Here is a 23,995-nt window from a genome sequence, read left to right as displayed (position 1 = left end):
TAAAAAGGTTAGCAATCATTGCTTAAGTACAGTGTGAGAATATACTAATTTAAAAAACAGATTTTGAGGGCAATAGTTCATGTTACAAAAGAAAATTGCCTTACAAAATATTTTATCAGCTATTTCCTTCTGTAATGGAAGCTCCTTTCATGACTTTTACTTTGTAAGTTTGTATTTATTTAGCAACTTCTCAGGAACTCATTAAAGAAAGTGAAACTCACCAATGCAAATAAGTAGGTGTACCCACGACACAAAAGGAACTTCATTTTCCCATTGTTTTTCCCTGAAGAGAAGGTAATTGGCAAGCAATTAGGTACCTTCCACTCAGCAAAGGGCAGATGAACCAATAACGTGGTTGAGGAGATCGGGTGGGTGGGGGTGATGATACTGGATCAGAGGGGGAGGTGGGTGGTGGAAGGTGCATCAACAGGATCTGAAAAGATGTGGAAATTCTGCCCGGGGGGTTGGGAAAAGGCTGAATCACTCAGCAGTATAGAAACAGTGTGGTTTCTCTTCTGCAGATAAAAATGAATGTGAGCAAAACAATGGTGGCTGCAGTGAGATCTGTGTGAACCTCAAAAACTCCTACCGCTGTGAGTGTGGGGTTGGCCGTGTGCTAAGAAGTGATGGCAAGACTTGTGAAGGTGAGAATGGGCAAGAAGGGACCCAAATCAAGAGCCCAAAGGAAGCCACTGGCTTATTCTCTGATGTTCAGGAAACTGCCTTAGTGTCCGAAGAGAGCAACAGTTTGGCTGTGCAAAGAAATGACAAAAGGGGTTCATCAACATTGAGAATACTCACGCTGTGGACAGAATTCAGTTTTGATTTTGTCTCTAAGATTTAACAGGAGGGAATTTTGCAAGAGGCAGAAAGCCACATTTTTATATGAGAAATAAAAATAGGGTGTTCTGGCCAGGTGCAGTGGTTCATGCCTGAAATCACAGCACTTTGGGAGGCTGAAGTGGGAGGATCACTTGAGGCCAGGAGTTTAAGACCAGCCTGGGCAACATAGTAAGACACTATCTCTACAAAAAATTAAAAAATAAAAATTAGTTGGGTATGGTAGTGCATGCTTGTAGTCCCAGCCACTCAGAAGGCTGAGGCAGTAGGATTACTTGAGCCCAAGAATTTGAGGCTGCACTAAGCTATGATTGTGCCACTGCACTCCAGCCTGGGCAACAGAGAGAAAATATCTCAAAAAAAAAAAGGAGGGGGGATATTCGGTATTTCTCCAGCTTTAATGTGCCCACAAATCACTTACGATCTTGTCAAAATGCAGATTCTGATTTAGAAGGTCTGAGATCAGGTCAAGATATTGCATTTTTAAATGAGTTCTAGGAGTCACCTATGCTGCTGGTCCAAGGAGCACACCTGGACTGGCCAGGTAATGGAGGCAGTAGCATAACCACTGGCTGACAGCTGTGTTTCCCAAACTTCCCTGATGCTGAGAAGCACCTGGGGCTTTTACGCTTAGCCCCTCCCAGACCCTCTCCTGGATCCTTGGCTTCAGAGGAGCTAAGATGGGGCCTTAGAGTTTGTGTTTTTAACAAGTTCCACGGGTGATTTTTATCATATTGGAAGTTTGAGAAACTGGTTTACATGAAACCATTTCCTCTCCTCCCCATATGCTTTGTGTTTATGGGAGAGGAATATAGTTTGGGGAGATAAATAAAATAATCTATTTTATTTTACTTTTAGATCTATTTTTAATAGCAGACATTTTATAGGACTTTATACATTTATATAACTAATAACAAAAAAGAATTAATAATATATATCAAATAATTGAAATGGAAATTGCCTGCCATTATTATATGAAACTTAGATAATATCCCTTCTCTAAGGCACATTTACCCTTGCAAATTGTCACAACTAAAATTCCATCACTTCGGCCAGGCACAGTGGCTTACGCCTGTAATCCCAGTACTTTGGGACACTGTGGCGGGTGAATCACTTGAGGTCAGGAGTTCGTGATCAGCCTGGCCAACATGGTAAAACCCCGTCTCTATTAAAAATACAAAAATTAGCTGGGCGTGGTGGCGGGCGCCTGTAATCCCAACTACTCAGGAGGCTGAGGCACAAGAATCACTTGAACCTGGGAGGTGGAGGTTGCAGTGAGCCAAGATAGCACCACTGCACTCCAGCCTGGGCGACAAAGAGAGACTCCAGCTAAAAAAAAAAATCCCATCACTTCTACTTTAATAAGTCAGAGTTCTCATGACACCCTGCAGATTATATGGAGAGATAAATGGTGTAATTGTTATTATTTACAGAGGACATATATTTGTTCCTTAGGATAATTAAATTTGTGGAATAATAGAGCTGTGGTACTGCTTACAAAAGTTCACTTTATTCTAGCAATTTTCAAAATAATAAAATACTACCCCAAAAGGAAAAATTATGGCTAGTGTCCATATTTTATTTCATGCAACAAACTTTGCATTATTAACTGAGAGACCATTAACCAGAATATTAAATTACTGTTCCTTATATAAGTCTAAATGTATTCTAAACTTTATTGAATAGGGGTAATATCCAGAGTCCTCCTTAAATCTTAATTATTTTATGTAATAATCTTTGTATATTTGAATATTAATAAAATGTTCCATAAAAACATTTGTAATTATTTATGAGTACTTTATTGGAAAGATTGCAGTTAATCCTCCCTTATATAATCTTAAAACCTAATAACCATAACTGAAAAAATATTTTAGCAGAAGATGAAAATTAAGTGTGAGTTATACTTTAGGATTAATATTCCTGTTTATAACCCTTAAGTTTTATTGATAGTCCAAACATATATGTTTCTTTAGCTAAGCTATTTGATAATTATATGTTCTTTTTTTTAAAAAAAAAAAAAGGCCCTTTTTAATTTTTTTTTTTTTTTTAGATTCAGGGGGTACATGCACAGGTTTGTTACATGGATATATTGCTTAATGCTGGGTTTGGGTTTCTATTGAGCCCATCACCCAACTGGTGAATGTAGTACCCAATAGGTAGTTTTTCGACCCTCATCCTGCTCCCTCCTCCTACCTTTTGGAGTTCCCAGTGTCTTTTTTTTTTTTTTTTTTTGAGACAAGGTCTCACTCTGTCACCCAGGCTAGAGTACAGTGGTACCATCTTGGCTCACTGTAGCTTCCACCTCCCTGGGCTAAGGTGATCCTCCCACCTCAGCCTCTCAAGAAGCTGGGACTACAGGCGTGCACCACCACACCAAGCTAGTTTTTGTATTTTTGTAGAAACAGGGTTTCGCCATGTTGGCCAGGCTGGTTTCGAACTCCTGAGCTCAAGCAATCCACCTGCCTCGGTTTCCCGAAGTGCTGGGGTTACAGGTGTGAGCCACTGTGCCAGGCTCCCTGTGTCTCTTTTTATATAGTTTGTATTTGTCCCATCTTTATGTCTGTGTGTACCCATTGTTTAGCTCCCACGTACAAGTGAGAACATGCAGTATTTTTCTGTTCCTGCATTAATTCAGCTCTTGTTAGTTTTTAAGTAATTTTTATTGTTTTGTTTTACTTATTTTTTATTTATTATTATTAATTTTTTTTTTTTTTGAGACGGAGTCTCACTTTGTCGCCCAAGCTAGAGTGCAGTGGGGCCATCTCAGCTCACAGCAACCTCTGCCTCCCAGGTCAAGTGATTCTCCTGCCTCAACCTCCCCAGTAGCTGGGATTACAGGCGACTGCCACCATGCCTGGCTAATTTTTTTTGTATTTTTAGTAGAGATGGAGTTTCACTATGTTAGCCAGGATGGTCTCGATCTCCTGACCTCGTGTTCTTTCACCATGTTGGCCAGGCTGGTTTGAACTCCTGACCTCACACGATCCACCTGCCTTGGCCTCCCAAAGGGCTGGGGTTATAGGTGTGAGCTACCGCGCCCGACCTGTTTTGTTTTATCATAAAAGTGTAGAAGAAAATATAGAGGAGCAACAGAAAATAATTTAAATGACCCACAATCCATTTGCCAGATATATCCATTCTAAACATTTTGGTATATCTTCCTGAGAGACTTAAATATTTTAAGCTAATTTAAATTTTCAGTTTATTTTGTATTTTGTATTTTTAGACCTGGAAATATCCTGAATGAACATTTAGTGCAACCTCTTCATTTTACAGATATTGAAATTGTGACTCAGAGAAATAAAATGACTTAAGGAAGGTAATTTTTAAGGAAAAAAAGTGCTATTAATGTTCATTTTAACATCTTATAGCATATTTTTGTGCTTTCTTCTATAGTATTATATATAATCTTTAGCCATTTCAAAAGCCTCTAGGTGTGCTTTTATCCTTTAAAAATACACAGATGTATAATGGCCGGGTGCAGTGGCTCACGCCTGTAATACCAGCACTTTGGGAGGCCGAGGCGGACAGATCTCGAGGTCAGGAGATCGAGACCATCCTGGCTAACACAGTGAAATCCTGCCTCTACTAAAAATACAAAAACAAAAAACAAAAAAATATATACAGATGTAAAAACTGGTATTAATCTCAAGTGTTGCAAAGAGTAATTCATTGCCATATTTTTCTCTACATACATTTCACAAAAACTAATTCATCCTGTTAATTTATTGATGTTCCAAATAACTGCTTTTTAAAAACTATTATTGAACTGAGAGAGTTATAGCTATAATTGGAAATCAGTTTTTATCTTTCCCTGAGCATCTCAGATGTTTTGAAAACATCCCCTTTCTTTACTTTAACCTAGAACAGGGGTCAGCAAACTTTTCTCCAAAGGTCAGATGGTAAATACTTTAGGCTTTGTGGACCATACAGAATCTGTAGAAACTACTCAACTCTGTTCTTGTAGTGAGAAAGCAGCCATGAAGGTAAATGAATGCACATGGCTATGTGCCAATAAAACTTTATTTGTAATAATGTGTGCAGATTAGAATATGACAACCTCTGACCTAGAAGATAATGTCCAAGTCCCACAAAGGTCATTTTTTTTCTCTGTTAAATTTGAAATCACCTTGTAGATTATTTTGTTTTCAATGGAATATTTTTCCTTTTTGTCCATTTGGCTTGAGTTTGCTTTTTGAACATGTAAAACATTAAAAAGGGAAAATTAAACAAAACTATCCCGTGAAAGGACCATCACCAAGGGTTTGGTTGAATGGACTCAGCATGTTGTCCAGGCCTCCTTTTTATAGTGTGCTGTCAGCCCAAAGCCCTTTATCCCCAGTGCTCTTGTCCTAGATATTTGAGGAGAGGGCCAGGTGACCCAGCCAGTCCACAATAAGTCAGATCCATCCAGCCAGTTCAGGTGAATTTATATTCCGTCAGTCTCTTTTACATCAATAGTGCTCTATAAAATGTCAAATTGGGTAGATTAAATGTTACAGCAAATAAGAAATGACTTTTGGGTTCTAATCCTAAAAACTCATAACCCCAGGCTAACCATGAGAAAAACATCAGACAAACCCAAACTGAAGGACATGCTACAAAATTCCTGACCAGCTTAATTGGGTAGAGTTATGGATGTTGGAAGATTGCTCTTTGTAACTATGATATTTCATAAACATTCCTTGAGGTCTTGCCTGAATGTCCAGTCACTGGGTTAGGCACCAGGGATGCTGCCATAAGTTAAGTGTAATCCCTGATGCAAAGTGCCAGAATTCTTGGGGTAGAGGGTTGCAAGATGATTCCCTTTTCTGTTGGTTTCTACTGCAGACATTGAAGGATGCCACAATAACAATGGTGGCTGCAGCCACTCTTGCCTTGGATCTGAGAAAGGCTACCAGTGTGAATGTCCCCGGGGCCTGGTGCTGTCTGAGGATAACCACACTTGCCAAGGTAGTACATGGGGCGGGGGGACTTGTCTCTACTCTGATCACACTTCTTCCTCTCCCAAAGCACTTTGTCTTCCTCCCCCAGGTGTGTCAGGGTTCTCATCTTTTAGAACAATGGCTCTTCAAGCAGTGTGTATTGCTGAATCATCACTCTGGAATCATTTAACAGAGAAGATCTCTAAGAAAAGATTACCAAAAACTTAACTTTCCTTTGCTGTTTACCTTTTATTTTTGACTACTTTCTATGGTTAGTTGTATGACTAATACTCAATATGGAAGCATAAGACATTGATACATCTCCTGTCTTTTCTAACAGGGTTGAAACTAAGTGAACTCAGTTGAAAGTCCTGAGGAACATATTCTTCTCCCTGCACTTAGGATATGAGGGTTAACAATCCTCTGAGAATTATTTTCTGGAAATCTAATTCTTTTTTTTTTTTTTTTTTGGGCAGAGTCTCACTCTGTTGCTCAGGTGGAGTGTGCAGTGATGTGATCTCAGCTCACTGCAACCTCTACCTCCTGGGTTCAAGTGATTCTCCTGCCTCAGCCTCCTGAGTAGCTGGGATTACAGGCATATGCCACCATGCATGGCTAATTTTTGTATTTTTAGTAGAGACGGGGTTTCACCATGTTGGCCAGGCTTGTCTCGAACTCCTGACCTCAAGTGAGCCGCCTTCCTTGGCTTCCCAAAGTGTTGGGATTACAGGCATAAGCCATTGTACCTGGCCTGGAAATCTAGTTCTTGATGTCCAGAATATTCATTCATTCATCTAACAAATATGTAATGGGCACCTATTTCTGATTTCTTTGCACGATACCATTGTTATGATATGTCTTCATGTATTGGACTCTGACAGAACTCAAGTATTCTTTTCAGGATACTTGCAGAGTCTAGAGAAGAACCTGGGAATGCTAAGGAAAAGCAATCTTTTTTATATTAAGGTAAAGTGGTGAAATTTATAGTCAGAGTTTATGGTTTCCTGAGCAATGCAAGGACAATTTGGAAGCCTTTCCCAAGTGCACTAACACTGTTTTTATTGTCTCTGTTTTACAAGGCAGTAATTAATGGTAAAGTCACAGCAGTATCGTTATGTATCTTAGGCCTATATCAAAGCAGCACTTTTTCTGTATTGCTAATAAGTTGTGTTTGTGCTGAAAGTTAATACCTTAGGTGTTCCAGTTCACAGAGTTATGCTGTCTACACTTCGAAACCAATGTTTGGTGAATTGAAAGTCGAACCTGGTATTTCCTAATTCAGGAAACCGTATATTTGAGGAACATTATTTCACCATTATCTTGGGAGTCAGGAATAGTGGTTTTATTCACCAACTTGTTTTCAGCCCCTCTGATTTCCTTGGGGATGGAACAAAAAGCTCAGGTTGTGTGAGGGTGAAATTATTTCTCCTAAAAGCCTTCCTCCTGATTCAGGTTTCCTGGCTCTAACAGTGGCCCTTTTTCTCTGCAGTCCCCGTGTTGTGCAAATCGAATGCCATTGAAGTGAGCATCCCCAGGGAGCTGGTTGGTGGCCTGGAGCTCTTCCTGACCAACACCTCTTGCCGAGGAGTGTCCAACGGCACCCATGTCAACATCCTCTTCTCTCTCAAGACATGTGGTACAGTGGTCGATGTAGGTTCCTCCTGGAGGGCACTTGGGGAATGACCAAAAGCCGGTTATTTGGGAGGTAGTGGACAGAGGTATGCCATGTGGCTTGTGTCATCGATGAGATATTTACACACAAAAGAATTGAGCTCAAAACATCTTATGTCATTCATTTAACCAACGTGTTATTGAGCATCTGCTGTGGTCCTGGCACTGTGAAGAATTCTGCTATTCCTGTTTTCAAATAGCCCCATCTCTCCAGTATGCACATTTTCCTGAATGCATCAGTACCAGTGGTACTGGGAGGCTGGCTACATCCTCTCTGACCAATTATTTTATTTGAAGAAAGCAACTAATACAGTTGATGGTTCATTTGTGGTGCAGTGAATGAGTTCAAGTATTGAACAGGTTGAGTGAAAAGGTTTATACTTTCATCCAAAAATCTGCACACAGCCCTGTGCTGGAGAGTTAGAAATGTATGGAATCCTGCCTTTTAGGAATTTGCACAGCAGAATTGAGATGACGACACAGAAAATGTAAGGAAAGGATGAACAGCGAGACAGATGACAGGTCCTGTAGGAGTCCAGTCAAGGGACAATCACAGAAGCAGTCAAGACAAGTGGGACTTGGATCCAGGTGGAAGTGTGTGTGTGGTTTACACAGCAGAGAGGAAAAGAAAGGGCCTTTCAGATAGGAAACAAGTGAGCTAGTCTCTGAGAGGGGATATGCAGGCCTGTGCAGAGGTGTGTGGAGAGTGTAGCCGGACTGGCCAGGAATTCGTACTGGAAAATGAAACTGGAAAAGTAGGTGGGGCAGGCTGAGCTTCCAAAGGCCTGCCTCGTGTGCTAGGGTGAGCCATCTGGATTTGATCCAACAGAAATGGGTTTAGGCAGGGACTGTGGTGATGAGTGCCATGATCTGACAGCAACTTGCAAGAGCAGAGGGGGCCTGCATGTGGATCAGCACGGAGGCCTTTGCGATCCTTTGGTTAAATGAATATTTATGACTCTAAATGAAAACCAGAAAGCTGATTCGACTTGCAGTGAGACAAGTGGAGGATATTCAAGGAGCAGGCGGTCCCACTTGAGGCAAGTTATGTCGATCATATCTGTGGATAATCAAATGGACATGCCGCATGGTAGGTTGGTGCTATTGTCCCATGCATGGCAGAGCAGAGGAATCTGGTGATAAAGAGCTGAAAACCATCCGGTAAATGCCACAGCCAAAATTCTGAGTGTGCAAGAGTTCACACAAGGTCATGCTGCCACAGTATCACCAGGTCTAAAACTCCTGAAAGAAACATAACAGGCGGAAGCTGTCCTTTTCTAAAATACCAGAGCTTTGAATTCGCTGATTCTGCATAGATCAGGTATTATGAGTAACACCCCAAAGGAATGTGTGGGGCTGCCCAAGAAGTAGTGTGTAAAACTCTTTTTTTTTTTTTTTAATTTTGAAATGGAGTTTTGCTTTTGTTGCCCAGGCTGGCAATGGTACAATCTTGACTCACTGCAACCTCTGCCTCCCGGGTTCAAGCGATTCTCCTGCCTCAGCCTCCCAAGTACCCGGGATTACAGGCATCCGCCACTGTGCCCGGCTAATTTTTATATCTTTAGTAGAGATGGGGTTTCACCATGTTGGTCAGGCTGGTCTTGAACTCCTGACCTCAGGTGATCCACCGGCCTCAGACCCCCAAAGTGCTGGGATTACAGGTGTAAGTCACTGTGCCCAGCCCTTTTTTTTTTTTTGGTATTATTTTCTTATTTATTAAAAGGTACACAACAAAGAGCTAGGCAGTATAATACCAATAGTTAGAATATAAAGCCATGTATAATAATGGGCTAATTAGGAGGTAGAAGGAAGTTCTAAATGAGAGCCATCTGAGTTTCAGCTACAGTTGATCCTTGTTATTTGCAGTAGATATGTTCTACAAAGCTGCCACAAGCAATAAATTAGGGAATACTGAAGCTAATTTCTTTAGCAATTAAGTATTGCTCCTAGGGGAAACATTAGGGTTAGGTTCCTGTAATCCTCTGGTTACAACATTTTTGTTAACCGATCAGTTAACAATCTTGTTCTGTGTGTGTTTCTGTTTAAAGATACCTTATTTAACATACATTATAGATTCATTAACATTGCACTCATGGCCAGCAGCACTGCAACTCATGTGTGGAGTTTATCAAACACATATTTTCCCATTTTCCCTGTAAGGATCTCATAGCCTCCTTGTGCTTAGGATCACTGGACAGCCCATCTGCACTGCATTTGGGGGTCCCCTTAAACAGCAAAATCGCCCACGAAAGCACAAACATGCAAAAAACATGCCATTCTGTAGATCACAAAAAGGATCTTGGTTTACAATGAGAGCTAAAACAAGAAGGCAGTGGTGCCTTGTTGGACCTCAGCTGGGAATGTGCCACTGTGCACATTCTGTGAATAACCTCAGAAGCATAGTGAGTACTGATTTTGGGGTTACACATAAATATTAGCTGCTAGGTAAATTCACACATACTAAATCCATGAATAATGGGCATCAACTGTACATGGTAAACCTGGGGGGCTTCATAGAAGAGATGAGTTTGAGTGAGGCATTGAAGGATGGGTAAATGAAGATGGGAATGATGGGTGAGGAGAGATGTCAGCCCCTAATGAGTTCTAGTCTCATCACACTCGTCCCTTCCTGACCACAGATCATTTCTTACTCTCATATACCATACTGTCTTTGAAGCTTATTTTTATTTTTATTTTTATTTTAAGTTCAGGGGCACATGTGCAGCATGTGCAGGTTTGTTACATAGGTAAATGTGTGTCATGGGGGTTGGTTATACAGATTATTTCATCACCCAGGTATTAAGCCTACTACCCGTTAGCTATATTTCCTGCTTCTCTCCCCCCTCCTACCTTCCACTCTCTGATAGGCCCCAGTGTGTGCTGTTCCACACTATGTGTCAGTGTGTTCTCATCATTTAGCTCCCACTTATAAGTGAGAACATGTGGTATTTGGTTTTCTGTTCCTGTGTTAGTTGGCTAAGGATAATGGCCTTCAGCTCCATCCACGTCCCTGCAAAGGACATGATCTCATTCTTTTTTTGTGGCTGCAAGTATTCCATGGTGTATATATACCACATTTTCTTTACCCAGCCTATCATTGATGGCATTTAGGTTGATTCCATGTCTTTGCTCTTGTGAATAGTGCTGCAGTAAACATACACGTGCATTGCATGTGTCTTTATAATAGGACGATTTATAATCTTTTGGGTATATCCCAGTAATGGCATTGCTAGGTCAAAGGGTAGTTCTGTCTTCAGGTCTTTGAGGAATCACCACATGGTGTTCCACAATGGTTGAACTAATTTACACTCCCACCAACAGTGTAAAAACATTCCTTTTTCTCCACAACCTTACCAGCATGTTATTTTTTGACTTTTTAATAGTAGCCATTCTGACTGGTGTGAGATGATATCTCATTGTGGTTTTGATTTGCATTTCTGTAATAATCAGTGATATTGAGCTTTTTTTTCATATGCTTGTTGGCCACATGTATGTCTTCTTTTGAGAAGTGTCTGCTCATGTCCTTTTCCCACTTTTTAATGTTTTTTTCTTATAAATTTGTTTAAGTTTCTTGTAGATGCTGGATATTAGACCTTCATCAGAGAAAAACATTTTCTCCCATTCTGTAGGTTGTCTGTTCACTCTGATGATAGCTTCTTTTGCTGTGCAGAAGCTCTTTAGTTTAATTAGATCCCATTTGTCAATGTTTGCTTTTATTGCAATTGCTTTTGGCATCTTCATCATAAAATCTTTGCTCGTGCCTATGTCTCGAATGGTACTGCCTAGGTTGTCTTCCAGGATTTTCATAGTTTTGGGTTTTACATTTAAGGTTTTTTTTTTACTTTTTTAAAATACTGAGTTTTATTTCATGTGTATATTTTTGTCTCCCCACCGTTTCCATGTCCAACCACCACTACTACTATGTCCTATCATAACATTCCATACATACTTAAACCCAAGCAAAGGGTGGAGTTCCATCTTTAAAAACTAAACAGGCATTTTGGACAACACATTCTTGGCAATGGAACCTGGACAACATTTATCAAACACGGTAGGGAAAGTTCTCACTCTGCATTATAAAAAGGACAGCCAGATATCAACTGTTACAGAAATGAAATAAGATGGAAAATTTTTAACAAATTGTTTAAACTATTTTCTTAAAGAGACTTCCTCCACTGCCAGAGATCTTGAATAGCCTCTTGGTCAGTCATCCAGAAGCAATTCTTCACATAATTGATGAACTTGGCTGTCACTCTGGGAAGAGAATCACCTTTTTCTATACTTGCTTGCATTTTTGCTTTAATGTCTTCTACAGAACTAGGTCCTTTTGGTGTTTTAGGAGTTTTTTCCTGTTTTTTGAAGGATTCTTGTCCTTTTGATCTTGGTGGTGTTGATGGTTTTGAGTCTTTTCCATTCTGATTTGACTTTTGTACATTTTTGGCTGGAGTATCTTGTATAGATTTCTTCACTGGTGCTTTTTCTTCAGCTTCCTCATCATCTTCATCATTATCATCATTATCTTCATCATCATCTTCATCATCGTCATCATCATCATCATCATCTTCCTCAACAGCAAGTTTTACTTTTTTCTGTGGAACCTTGCTACCACCTCCAGGGGCAGACCGCTTTCCAGATATACTTAAGAGTTTCACATCCTCCTCCTCTTCACCTTCTGACTCTGCATCTTCCTCCACAGCTACTAAGTGCTATCCACTAATATGCACTGTCCCTAAACCACACTTCAACTGTAAGATCACTGGTGGTGTTATTTCAAAGCCCCCAAGGGAAACCGTTGGCTATACAGACATTTTCAAAGTTGCCAGTGTTACTTTAATTGGACTGCCTTCGTAATTCATTGCCTCTGCTTCAATAATGTGCAATTCATCCTTTGCACCAGCCCCTAAACTGACTGTTCTTAAAGATAACTGGTGCTCATTTTCATCATTATCCACCTTAAAGTGATAATCTTTGTCAGCCTTAATTCACAACCGAAAAGATAGTTCTGGGGCCTTAGGAGGCTCATGTCCATGTCCATCGAATCTTCCATCGGGTGGCGGCATGCACTTAGGTGGGAGAGAAGGCAGATGGTAATAAACGACCACTGCTCAAGAGAACAGCTGCACAGGACAGAATCACACCAGGGTACATTTAAGTTTTTAACCCATCTTGAGTTAATTTTCGTATATGGTGTAAGGAAGGGGTCCAGTTTCAATTTTCTGCATATGGTTAGCCAGGTATCCCAGCACCGTTTCCTCATTGCTTGTTTTTGTCAGGTTTGTTGAAGATCAGAGAGTTGTAGGTGTGCAGTCTTATTTCTGGGTTCTCTTTTCTGTTCCATTGATCTGTGTCTGTTCTCGTACCAATACCATGCTGTTTTGGTTACTGTAGCCCTGTAGCATAATTTGAAGTTGGGTAGTGTGATGCCTCCAGCTTTGTTCTTTTGCTTAGGATTGCCCTGGCTATTCAGGCTCTTTTTTGATTCAGTATGAATTTTAAAATAGATTTTTCTGCAAAGAATATCAGTGGTACTTTAACGGGAAAGCAGTGAGTCTATAAATTGCTTTGGGCAGTATGATCATTTTAATAATATTGATTCTTCCTATGTATTTCCATTTGTTTGTGTCATCTCTGATTTCTTTAAACAGTCGTTTATAGTTCTCCTTTTAGAGATCTTTCACTTCCCTTGTTAGCTGTTTTCCTAGTTATTTTATTCTTTTCATGGCAATTGCAAATGGGAGTTCATTTGTGATTTGGCTCTCGGCTTGACTGTCATTTGTGTATAAGAATGCCGGCATTTTTGCACATTGATTTTGTATCCTGAGACTTTGCTGAAGTTGTTTATCAGCTTAAGAAGCTTTTGGGCTGAGATGTTAGGGTTTTCTAGATATAGAATCATGTCATCTGCAAACAGGGGTAGTTTGACTCCTCTCTTCCTATTTGAATGCCCTTTATTTCTTTCTCTTGCCTGATTGCTCTGGCCAGAACTTCTAACACTATGTTGAATAGGAGTGGTGAGAGAGTGCATCTTTGTCTTGTGCTTGTTTTGAAGGGGAATGCTTCCAGCTTTTGCCCATTCAGTATGATGTTGGCTATGGGTTTGTCATATATGGCTCTTATTATTTTGAAGTATATTCCTTCAACACCTAGTTTATTGAGCGTTTTTAACATGAAAGGATGCCAAAATTTATTGAAATCCTTTTCTGCATCTGTTGAGATAATCATATGGTTTTTGCCTTTAGTTTTATTTATGTGATGAATCACATTTATTGATTTGCATATGTTGAACCAATCTTGCATCCTGGGCATGAAGCCTACTTGATCGTGGTGAATAAGATTTTTGATGTGCTGCTGGATTCAGTTTGCCAGTATTTTGTTGAGGATTTTTGCATCAATGTTCATCAAGGATATTGGCCTGAGGTTTCCTTTTTTTGTTGTGTCTCTGCCAGATTTTGGTTCAGGATGATGCTGGCCTCATAGAATGACTTAAGGAAGAGTCCCTCCCTTTCAATTTTTTGAAATAGTTTCAGTACGAATGGTACCAGCTCTTCTTTGTACAGGGGGTAGCATTCAGCTGTGAATCTGTCTGGTCCTGGGCTTTTTTTTTGGTTGTAGGCTATTACTGCCTCAATTTCAGAGCCTCATTATTGGTTTGTTCAGGGATTCACAGTCTTGGGAGGGTGTATGTGTCCAGGAATTTATCCATTTCTTCTAGATTTTCTAGCTTATATGCATGGAAGCGTTTATAATATTCTCTGATGGTTGTTTGTATTTCTGTGGGGTCAGTGGTAATATCCCCCTTATCATTTCTGATTGTGTTTATTTGATTCTTCTCTCTTTTCTTCCTTATTAGTTTAGCTAGTGGTCTATCTATTTTATTAACTTTTTGGAAAAACCAGCTCCTAGATTTGTTGATCTTTTGAATGGTTGTTTGTGTCTCTGTCTCTTCCAGTTCACCTCTAATTTTGGTTATTTCTTGTCTTCTGCTAGCTTTGGGATTTGTTTGCTCTTGGTTCTATAGTTCTTTTAGTTGTGATGTCGGGTTGTTAACTTGAAATCTTTCTAGCTTTTGATGTGGGCATTTAGTGCTATAAATTTCTCTCTTAACACTGCCTAACCTGTGCCCCTGAGATTCTGGTATGTTGTATCTTTGTTCTCATTAGTTTCAAAGAACTTCTTGATTTCTGCCTTAATTTCATTATTTACCCAAAAGTCATTCAGAAGCAGGTTATTACATTTCCATGTAATTGTATGGTTTTGAGTGAATTTCTTAGTCTTGAGTTCTAATTTGATTGTGCTGTCGTCTGAGAGACTGTTATGATTTCAGTTCTTTTGCATTTGCTGAGGAGTGTTTTACTTCTGATTATGGATCAATTTTAGAGTAAGTATCATATGGTGATGAGAAGAATGTATATTCTGTTGTTTTGGGGTGGAGACTTCTGTAGATAATTATCAAGTCCAGTTGATCCAGAGCTGAGTTGAGGTCCTAAATATCTTTGTTAATTTCTGTCTTGATGATCTAATATTGTCAGTGGGTGTTAAAGTCTCCCACTATTATTGTGTGGGAACCTAAGTCTCTTTGAAGGCCTCTAAAAACTTGCTTTATGAATCTGGGTGCCCCTGTGTTGGGTGCATATATATTTATGATACTTAGCTCTTCTTGTTGAATTGAACCCTTTATCATTATGTGGCATTCTTCTTTGTCTTCTTTGATCTTTGCTAGTTTAAAGTCTGTTTTATTGGAAGCTAGGATTGCAACTCTTGCTTTTTCCTGTTTTCCATGTGCTTGATAAGTTGTCCTCAATCCCTTTACTTTGAGCCTATGTGTGTCTTTGCATGTGAGATGGGTCTCTTGAAGACAGCATACCAATGGGTCTTGACTCTTTATCCAGTTTGCCACTCTGTGTCTTTTAATTGGGGCATTTAGCCCATTTACATTTAAGGTTAGTATTGTTATGTGTGTATTTGATCCTGTCATTGTGTACTTCAGTATGTTTTTGTAGTGGCTGGTAGTGGTTTTACCTTTGCATATTTAGTGTTTCCTTCAGGAGCTCCAGTAAAGCAGGTGTGGTGGTAACAAATTCCCTCAGCATTTGCTTGTCTGAAAAGGATCTTATTTCTTCTTCACTTATGAAGCTTAGTGTGGCTGGATATGAAATTCTGGGTTGAAAATTATTTTCTTTTCTTTCTTTTTTTTTTTTTTTTTAGACAGAGTCTTGCTCTGTCTCCCAGGCTGGAGTGCAGTGGCATGATCTCAGCACATGCAACCTCTGCCTTCCAGGTTCAAGCGATTCTCTTGCCTCAGCCTCCCGAGTAGTTGGGACTACAGGTGTGTGCCACCATGCCTGGCTAATTTTTATATTTTTAGTAGAGACAGGGTTTTATCATGTTGGCCATGATGGTCTCGATCTCCTGACCTCGTGATCTGCCTGCCTCAGCCTCCCAAAGTGATGGGATTACAGGTGTGAGACACTGCGCCCAGCCAGTTAAAATTCTTTTCTTTAGGAATGTTGAATATTGGTCCCCAGTCTCTCCTGGCCTGTAGGGTTTCTGCTGAAGTGTCCACTGTTAGTCTGATGGGCTTCCCTTGTAGGTGACTTAGCCTTTCTCTCTGGCTGCCCTTAACATGTTTTCTTTCATTTCAACTTTAGAGAACCTGAAGATTTTGTGTCTTAGGGATGATTTTCTTGTGGAGTATCTTACTGGAGTTATCTGCATTTCCTGAATTAGAATGTTGGCCTGTCTAGCAAGGTTGGGGAAGTGCTCATGGATATCTTGAAATATGTTTTCCAAATTAGTTTTATTCTCCCAGCTCTTTCAGGTACCCCAATCAGTCGTATATTCAGTCTCTTTACATAATCCCATATTTCTCGGAGGTTTTGTTCATTCCTTTTTATTCCTTTTTCTCTATTCTTGTCTGCCTGTCTTATTTCAGAAAGACAGTCTTCAAGCTCTGAGATTCTTTCCTCTGCTTGATCAATTCTGCTTTTAATACTTGCAATTGCATTATGAAATTCTTGTATTGTGTTTTTTTAGCTCTATCAGGTTGGTTATGTTCTTCTCTATCTTGGCTATTTTCTTTGTCAGCTCCTACAGTATTTCATCATGATTTTTAGCTTCCTTGCATTGAGTTAGAACATGCTCCTTTAGCTCAGCGGAGTTCATTTTTATCCACATTCTGAGGTCTACTTCTGTTATTTCAGCCATGTCAGTTGCAGCCCCATTCCAAACCCTTGCTGGAGTGGTGATGTGGTCATTTGGAGGAGAGAGGGCACTCTAGCTTTTTGAGTTCTCTGTGTTCTTGCACTGATTCTTTCTCATCTTTGAGGGCTTATCTACCTTCAATCTTTGATGTTGCTGACCTTTGGATGGGGTTTTGGGGGTTTTGTTCTCCCACTTTTTTTTGAGACGGAGTCTCGCTCTTGTCACTCAGGCTGGAGTGCAGTGGCGCAATCTCAGCTCACTGCAACCTTTGTCTCCTGCATTCAAGTGATTCTCCTGCCTCAGCCTCTTGAGTAGCTGGAATTACAGACCCCTGCCATGACACTTGGCTAATTTTTGTGTATTTTTTAATAGACACAGGGTTTCACCATGTTGGCCACTGGTCTCAAACTCCTGACTTCAGGTGATCCATGTGACTTGGACCCCCAAAGTGCTGGGATTACAGGTGTGAGCCACCGTGCCTGGCCTTTCCCCCCCACCTTTTAACAGTCTGGCCACTTTTCTGTAGGGCTGCTGTGGTTTGCTGGGCATCTGCTCCAGTCCCTAGTCACCTCAGGTTTTCCAGTATCTGGTATCACCAGTGAAGGCTGTGAAACAGCAAAGATAGCAGCCTGCCCCTTCCTCTGAGAGCTCCATCCCTGCAGGTTACAGACCTGTTGCTAGCCTTAACATACCTGTAGATGGTGGTTGGAGACCCCAGTTGGGAGGTCTCACCCAGCCAGGAAGAAAAGGATCAGGGAACTGCTTTAAGAAGCAGTCTAGCCCTGCTTTCATAGAGCAACTGAACTGTGCTGAGGTACCATTTCCTTCACCCGCCCCCCCATCAGGTTGAGCTCTCCAAAGCCTGGAGGCTGAAACAGCTAAGTTGCTGAAACAGCAAAGATGGTGGCCTGCCCCTTCCTCTGGGAGCTGCATCCCAGTGGGGTACAGACCTGTTGCTGACTTGAACACACCTATAGGAGGTGGCTGGATACCCCATTTGGGAGATCTCACTCAGCCAGGAGAAACAGGATCGAGGACCCGCTTAAAGAAGCAGTGAGGCCACGCTTTTCCTGGAGTAGCTATGCCATGCTGGGGTACTGCTTCCACTTTCAGACAGTTTGGACTCCCCACAGGCTGGAATGGCTGAGTTGTCCAAACAATTGTCCAAACAGCCTCCCCCTCCCACTTGGCACTCCATCCCAGGTAGAAATCAAAACCCTGTCTGCCAGAGAATATGGGCAGAGCCGGTTGGAGGCCCCAGTTGGTAAGTCCCCCTCAGAGATAAGGAGCAGATCAGGGTCCCACTTAAAGAAGCAGTCTGGCTGTGTTTTGGTAGGGCTAAGACTCTTAACAGTCAGGATGGCTTGATAACAAGAGGAGAGCAGTGGGAAAAAAACAAAACAAAACTTCATCCTTAGGCAACCAAATCTCTAATGTGTTTTGAGGTAGGTAGAATGTTAAGGTGAGAGGAGGGGGAAAAAAACTCTGTAGAAATAAACAGACAATCTCTTTCCTCTCCTCACCCTGGCCTGGCTCAGGTGGTGAATGACAAGATTGTGGCCAGCAACCTCGTGACAGGTCTACCCAAGCAGACCCCGGGGAGCAGCGGGGACTTCATCATCCGAACCAGCAAGCTGCTGATCCCAGTGACCTGCGAGTTTCCACGCCTGTACACCATTTCTGAAGGATACGTTCCCAACCTTCGAAACTCCCCACTGGAAATCATGAGCCGAAATCACGGGATCTTCCCATTCACTCTGGAGATCTTCAAAGACAATGAGTTTGAAGAGCCTTACCGGGAAGCTCTGCCCACCCTCAAGCTTCGTGACTCCCTCTACTTTGGCATTGAGCCCCTGGTGCACGTGAGCGGCTTGGAAAGCTTGGTGGAGAGCTGCTTCGCCACCCCCACCTCCAAGATCGACGAGGTCCTGAAATACTACCTCATCCGGGATGGGTAATGCTGCTGCAGGAATGGTCTCATCATCCCTAGTTCACATCCGGCCTCTAAGTTCACAGCACACCCAGTCATTTACTAAAACTGCATGGCACCACTGTCAGCTCTTTATTAGTTCAGGAACCACTTATTGACATTTTGGAGGTAAAACTACTGAGGGAGAGGAGGGTCAAAAATGGCTCCTAGGCCGGGTGCAGTGGTTCACGCCTGTAATCCCGGCACTTGGGAGCCAAGGCGGGTGGATCACCTGAGGTCAGGAGTTCGAGACCAGCCTGGCCAACATGGTGAAACCCCGTCTCCACTCAAAATACAAAAATTAGCTGGGTGTGGTGGCAGGCACCTGTAATCCCAGCTACTCAAGAGGCTGAGGCAGGAGAATCACTTGAACCTGGGAGGTGGAGGTTGCAGTGAGCCAAGATCGCACCATTGCCCTCCAGCCTGGGTGACAAGAATGAAACTCCTAAAATCTCAAAAAAAAAAAAAAAAAAAGGCTCCAAGGGGTCTAACCCAGGTGACTGACTAGATGCCATTAACCAAGGTGAAAAGATGTATATAGAAAAGCAGATTTGAGGTTAAAATACTGAATTTGGTAATTCAAAATGATATATTGAATAATTTAATTTTTTAGATACCTGCAGGATGTCTAGGAAGAGAAATTCAGTGGGCATTCAGTGGAAATGCATTATCAGTTAGACTCAGGAACACAATCAGGACTAGAACTGCAGGACAGGGAATCACCAGATTTAGAGATGAAACTGTAGGATTGAGTAACCTGCTCGGAGATGGCAGAGCATGTGTGAAGGTGGAGGTGAGATCCCGTTCATGTGGCTGAAAGTGCAGGGAACAAGGAGGCAGCAAACATAAATTCCTCTTTTAAGAAGTTTGGTAGTCAAGGACAGAGAAGAAATAGTTGCTAGATTTTAGAAGAAAGACATAGATATAGCAGTTTGGTTTTGCGCTTAGTTTTTTTCAGGGGTGGAGGGCAGTGCAGGGTCTTGCTCTGTCACCCAGGCTGGAGTGCAGTGGTGCAAACACAGCTCACTGCAGCCTTGATCCTCAGGCTCAAGTGATCTTCCTGTCTCAGCCTCCCAAGTAGCCAGGACAATACGCACAGGACCATGCCCAGCTAATTCTTTTTTTTCTAGAGATGAGGTCTCACTTTGTTGCCCAGGCTGGTCCTGAACTCCTGGGCTCAAGTGATCCTCCTGCCTTGGCCTCCTAAAGTGCTGGGATTATAGGTGTGAGACACCATGTTTGGCCCCTGCACTTGTTTTATACAAAAGAGAGTTCCATGGTATTTCCTAAGGATCCTTGGTGGGATCTGTAGGTGTCCTGAGGTACTGATGGAGACCTGGCCCTTTTCACAGGCATTGCCTACATTCCCAGGAAAATTACACTGAAACTCAAATTCATAGCAGTATCTCATGAGCTTCTTGCTTGTTCTCCATGTCGGGTGGGACACAGTCTCAGGTAGGATCAGGAACTGCAGCTTGACCAAAGGGAGAATGGTCTAGTACGAGCAGCTCAGCGCCCTCGGGGGCTTGCCCTCTGCCGGCTGACCTGCAGGCTCTTGGACATTACTATGCTGCTTTTACTCCTCTTGTTTTTCACCACAGCCAACCTTCACCTGCTGCTATCAATCTCTTGCACAGTGATATTTCATCCCTTGATATACATAGGATCAACTGAGATGCTTTTTAACAAACAGCAATGCCCCAACCCTGTCCTCTCTATTCCATTCCTATTGTCTTAATTCCCACCTTCATTATCTTTCACCTGGACAGCAAAGCAGCCTCTTAACACAACTTCCAAAACCTCACCTTTCATATCTCAGCTCCACAGAGCCCCTGGGTGATCCATTCAAACAAAATATGATCTTATCACATCCCTGCTGAAAACCTTTTAATGGTTCTTTATTAGCTTTGCTCAGTAAATCTGCTTCTCAGAAGGTGTGCTTCCAGCCTCAGATTCTTGTAGCCTCCTTGAGCTAATTTTCATAATACGGAAAGTTTGTCATCCTGAGCTACTCTGGATGTCCCGTAGCAGAGGGCATCTGCAGATATGTGGATTTCTTGCCATGCTGAGGTGATTTCTAAAAAACTTTAACATGAAAAGAAGAAGCAACATTTTGTATTTATTTTTTCAGGGACTAGATTTACTTTTTTTGCAGTGATAGATTTTTGTTCCTTTTTACTTTAAAAAAAAAATAACTTTAGTAGAGTACTACTCACATACAATAAATAGACATATTTAAAGCATGTAGTTTGACAAGTTCTGATGTGTATACCCATGAAGCCAGCAAGCTAATCAAAATAATGAACATTTTTCTCACTCTAAGTTTTCCCCTGCCCCTTATATTTAGTTTTTGAAAAAATAAGAATATAATCCTAACTCATTGAGAAAAATATGTAATCTACAATCTTCGTAGAGCTTGTGAAACTTATTTATATATGTATTATCCAGTCTCTTGGTGAAGGACCATTTTATTTTATTTTATTTCTTTTTTGAGACAGAGTCTCATTCTGTAGCTCAGGCTGGAGTCCAGTGGCGCAATCTCAGCTCCCCTGCAACCTCTGCCTCCCAGGTTCAAGCAAGTCTCATGCCTCAGCCTCCCAAGTAGATGGGGCCACAGGCATATACCACCACACCCAACTAATTTTTGTACTTTTAGTAGAGACGGGGTTTCACCGTGTTGGCCAGGCTGATCTCGAACTCCTGACCTCAGGTGATCCACCTGCCTCAGCCTCCCAAAGTGCTGGGATTACAAACATGAGCCACCACACCCAACCATATTTACTTTCATTTTAGACAGTTCTAAGAAGCTGCACTATTTATTTTGCCAGCGCTTAGCACATACAGAAGAGAAAAAATATATATGCTCTAGAAGAAAAAAGCATAGGTAAAAATGTGAAAACCACAGCAGTGTGGCCCTACTTTGTAAGCAGACAAATCAGCCCGTCTGTGGTGCTGTACAAGAATGATGTGTGCAAGATCCTCCAGCTCTTGGCATGGCTCATGGGCCCTTACCCTCTGACCTCAGCCCCCTCTAGTTTCTGCTCCTGCCAAAGGGAATTATTGACAATTCCCAAACTGTCACTCCTGAACACCCTTCTGACTTTGCGCATGCTGTTTCCTCTGCCTGATATCTTCTTCCCCACCTTTTCTTCCTGTCTGATCCTTACTGGTTCTTCGAGATTCATGGAGGGTTTACTTCCTCCATGAAGCCTTTCCTGGCACCTTTCTCCATTTGAACTAAAAATCCTTCTTCCTTTTTCTTCTTCCTCAATTCCTAGCATATAGTAAGGGTCATTAAATATTTGCCAAGTAAATAATTGAATGAGTCTTTATAATAATCATAATTTGGGGCTAGTTCACAAACCTAAAATAAACATAGCTCACTTTACTTATATTTCTTAAGTGTTTGTTTGATTATTCATTTCTTTGATTTTTCATTGTCCTTGGCTTAAATTTAAATCAAGTTGGTTCTACCCTGATATTAAACACATCTGATTCACTTCCCTCTAATTTTGGTTGGCGTATGCTCTGAGAATACAAAATAATTTAACACAAGCCTAAGCAAAATATAGCTAGAAAGTTAATCACCAGAAAAAGAAACATACTAAATTCCAAAATCAAGCATTGAACAAGTTTTTGATAAGCCACTAGTTTTGATTCCATTATACCATTGTTACTTTCTTTCAGTACATGAATTTGGTGTTCGGAACTAGTATTGTCTACTCACAGCAAACCCCAAATCAAGAGCCAACATTTGTCCTGGTTTCTGTTCTGCAATGTGTTACCTTGTAATAACCCCTTCTGCTTCATTTTTTCTTTTAAAGAAAAATAACAGTTATTTTGAGATAAAGATAAATTGAAAATGCTCAGGCATTTAGATTAAAAGTACTATTTTAATATCAAGTCTTACTATTATCTTAAGATACTGGACTATAAACTCCTTGACGTCAGAGACCATATTATTCATCTTTATGTCCTCTGCAGCAGCCAGCAGGGTGTCTTGCATAGATTAGGTATGCCATGGATATTTATTATAGAATATAATCAGAAGAAGGTATAAATGAATTTTACCTTAGGGAAATAAAAATGAGTAAATAAATACAAGAAATAACAGAAACCACATTATGTTTAGATCCCCTTCAGTTCAGTGGAATGAGGTGCTGGTAGTAACACTAGTTAAGATGCCTTATTTTAAAATAATTTTGTTGGATTTTTCAAGTGCACCAAAACAGCAGTTAGCAAAGAACTAGAAAGCAGTCTGGCTGGGCACTGTCATGGCTCATACCTGTAATCTCAGCACTTTGGGAGGCCGAGGTGGAAGGATCGCTTGAGTGGTCTTGAGTTCAAGACCAGCCTGGGCAACATAGTGAGATCCCATCTCTACAAAAAATGAAAATTAGCCGGGCATGGTGGCACACACCTATAATCCCACTGAGGGGCTGAGGCAGGAGAATTGCTTGAGTTTAGGAGGTCGAAGCTGCAGTGAGCTGTGATTGTGCCACTGCACTCCAGCCTGGGCAACAGTGAGACCCTGTCTCAAAACAAAACAAAAAAAAAGAAGAAAAGAAAAGAAAAAGTGGCCTGTGCATGTGGAGCAAGTACCCAGTTTAATCGGCTTTAATATCTGACCTCCACTTTTTTCCTGGCCCAGAAGACAGGAACTATTAGGTACCCACTAAAAGGCAACTATGTCCAGGAAAAAAAAAAAAAAAAATTCCTCTAGAATCTAGAATGGGAAAAATAATATGAGGGTGATTCTTGGCCTATAAGAAGTTTCATAAATATCCAAAACTTTAGCCTCAGCTGGTGCAAACATGGCTCACTGCAGCCTCTGCCTTCCGGGTTCAAGCAATTATCATCGTACCTCAGCCTCCTGAGTAGCTGAGATTACAGAGGCATACCACCACACTTGGCTTTTTTTTTTTTTAGAGACAAGGTCTTGCTATGTTGCCCAGGCTAATCTCGAACTCCAGGGCTGAAGCAATCCTGCCACCTCAGCCTGCCAAGAAGCTGGGACTACAGGCAGGCACCATGACGCCTGGCTAACTTTTTGTATTATTCATAGAGACGGGTTTTCACCATGTTGGCCAGGCTGGTCTCGAACTCCTGAGTTCAAGCAATCCTCCTGCCTCAGCCTCCCAGAGTGCTGGGATTACAGGCATGAGCCACCTCGCCCAGCCAGGAGTGCTTCTTTTCCCCCAGCTAACCCTGAGGTGAACCTAGGTGTTTTGCTTTAAGCAGTAGACCTGAGATTAAAACCCCAAAACCCTATCAAACTTCAATTTAACATTAAATTTGGGAAAAGAGAAATTAAAACAATTTGGAGGCGCGTGACTTTTACCCAATAGAACCAATTATTATCTAAGAAACTTGGATATTTATGTCACTT

The 23,995-nt window shown here is 41.3% G+C and overlaps 1 protein-coding gene and 1 pseudogene across 2 annotated transcripts in view; one reads left to right on the top strand and one right to left on the bottom strand.

The window, feature by feature from the left end:
* OIT3 (oncoprotein induced transcript 3) overlaps positions 1–23,995 on the top strand; it is a 39,541-nt gene that overhangs the window by 12,396 nt on the left and 3,150 nt on the right. For both annotated transcript variants that reach the window (XM_054435581.2, XM_054435582.2), the window contains 4 exons: positions 522–644; positions 5,671–5,793; positions 7,255–7,415; positions 18,176–18,591. In XM_054435581.2, the coding sequence (XP_054291556.1) occupies positions 522–644; positions 5,671–5,793; positions 7,255–7,415; positions 18,176–18,591 (823 nt within the window). The remainder of the gene's footprint in view (positions 1–521; positions 645–5,670; positions 5,794–7,254; positions 7,416–18,175; positions 18,592–23,995) is intronic.
* Positions 11,351–12,512, bottom strand: LOC129006175 (nucleophosmin-like; annotated as a pseudogene).

Source organism: Pongo pygmaeus, chromosome 8 (assembly GCF_028885625.2).
Source record: "Pongo pygmaeus isolate AG05252 chromosome 8, NHGRI_mPonPyg2-v2.0_pri, whole genome shotgun sequence".
In the NCBI taxonomy this organism is placed as follows: domain Eukaryota; kingdom Metazoa; phylum Chordata; class Mammalia; order Primates; family Hominidae; genus Pongo; species Pongo pygmaeus.
Note: the sequence above shows the minus strand (reverse complement) of the source record. Positions and strands in the feature narration are given on the sequence as shown.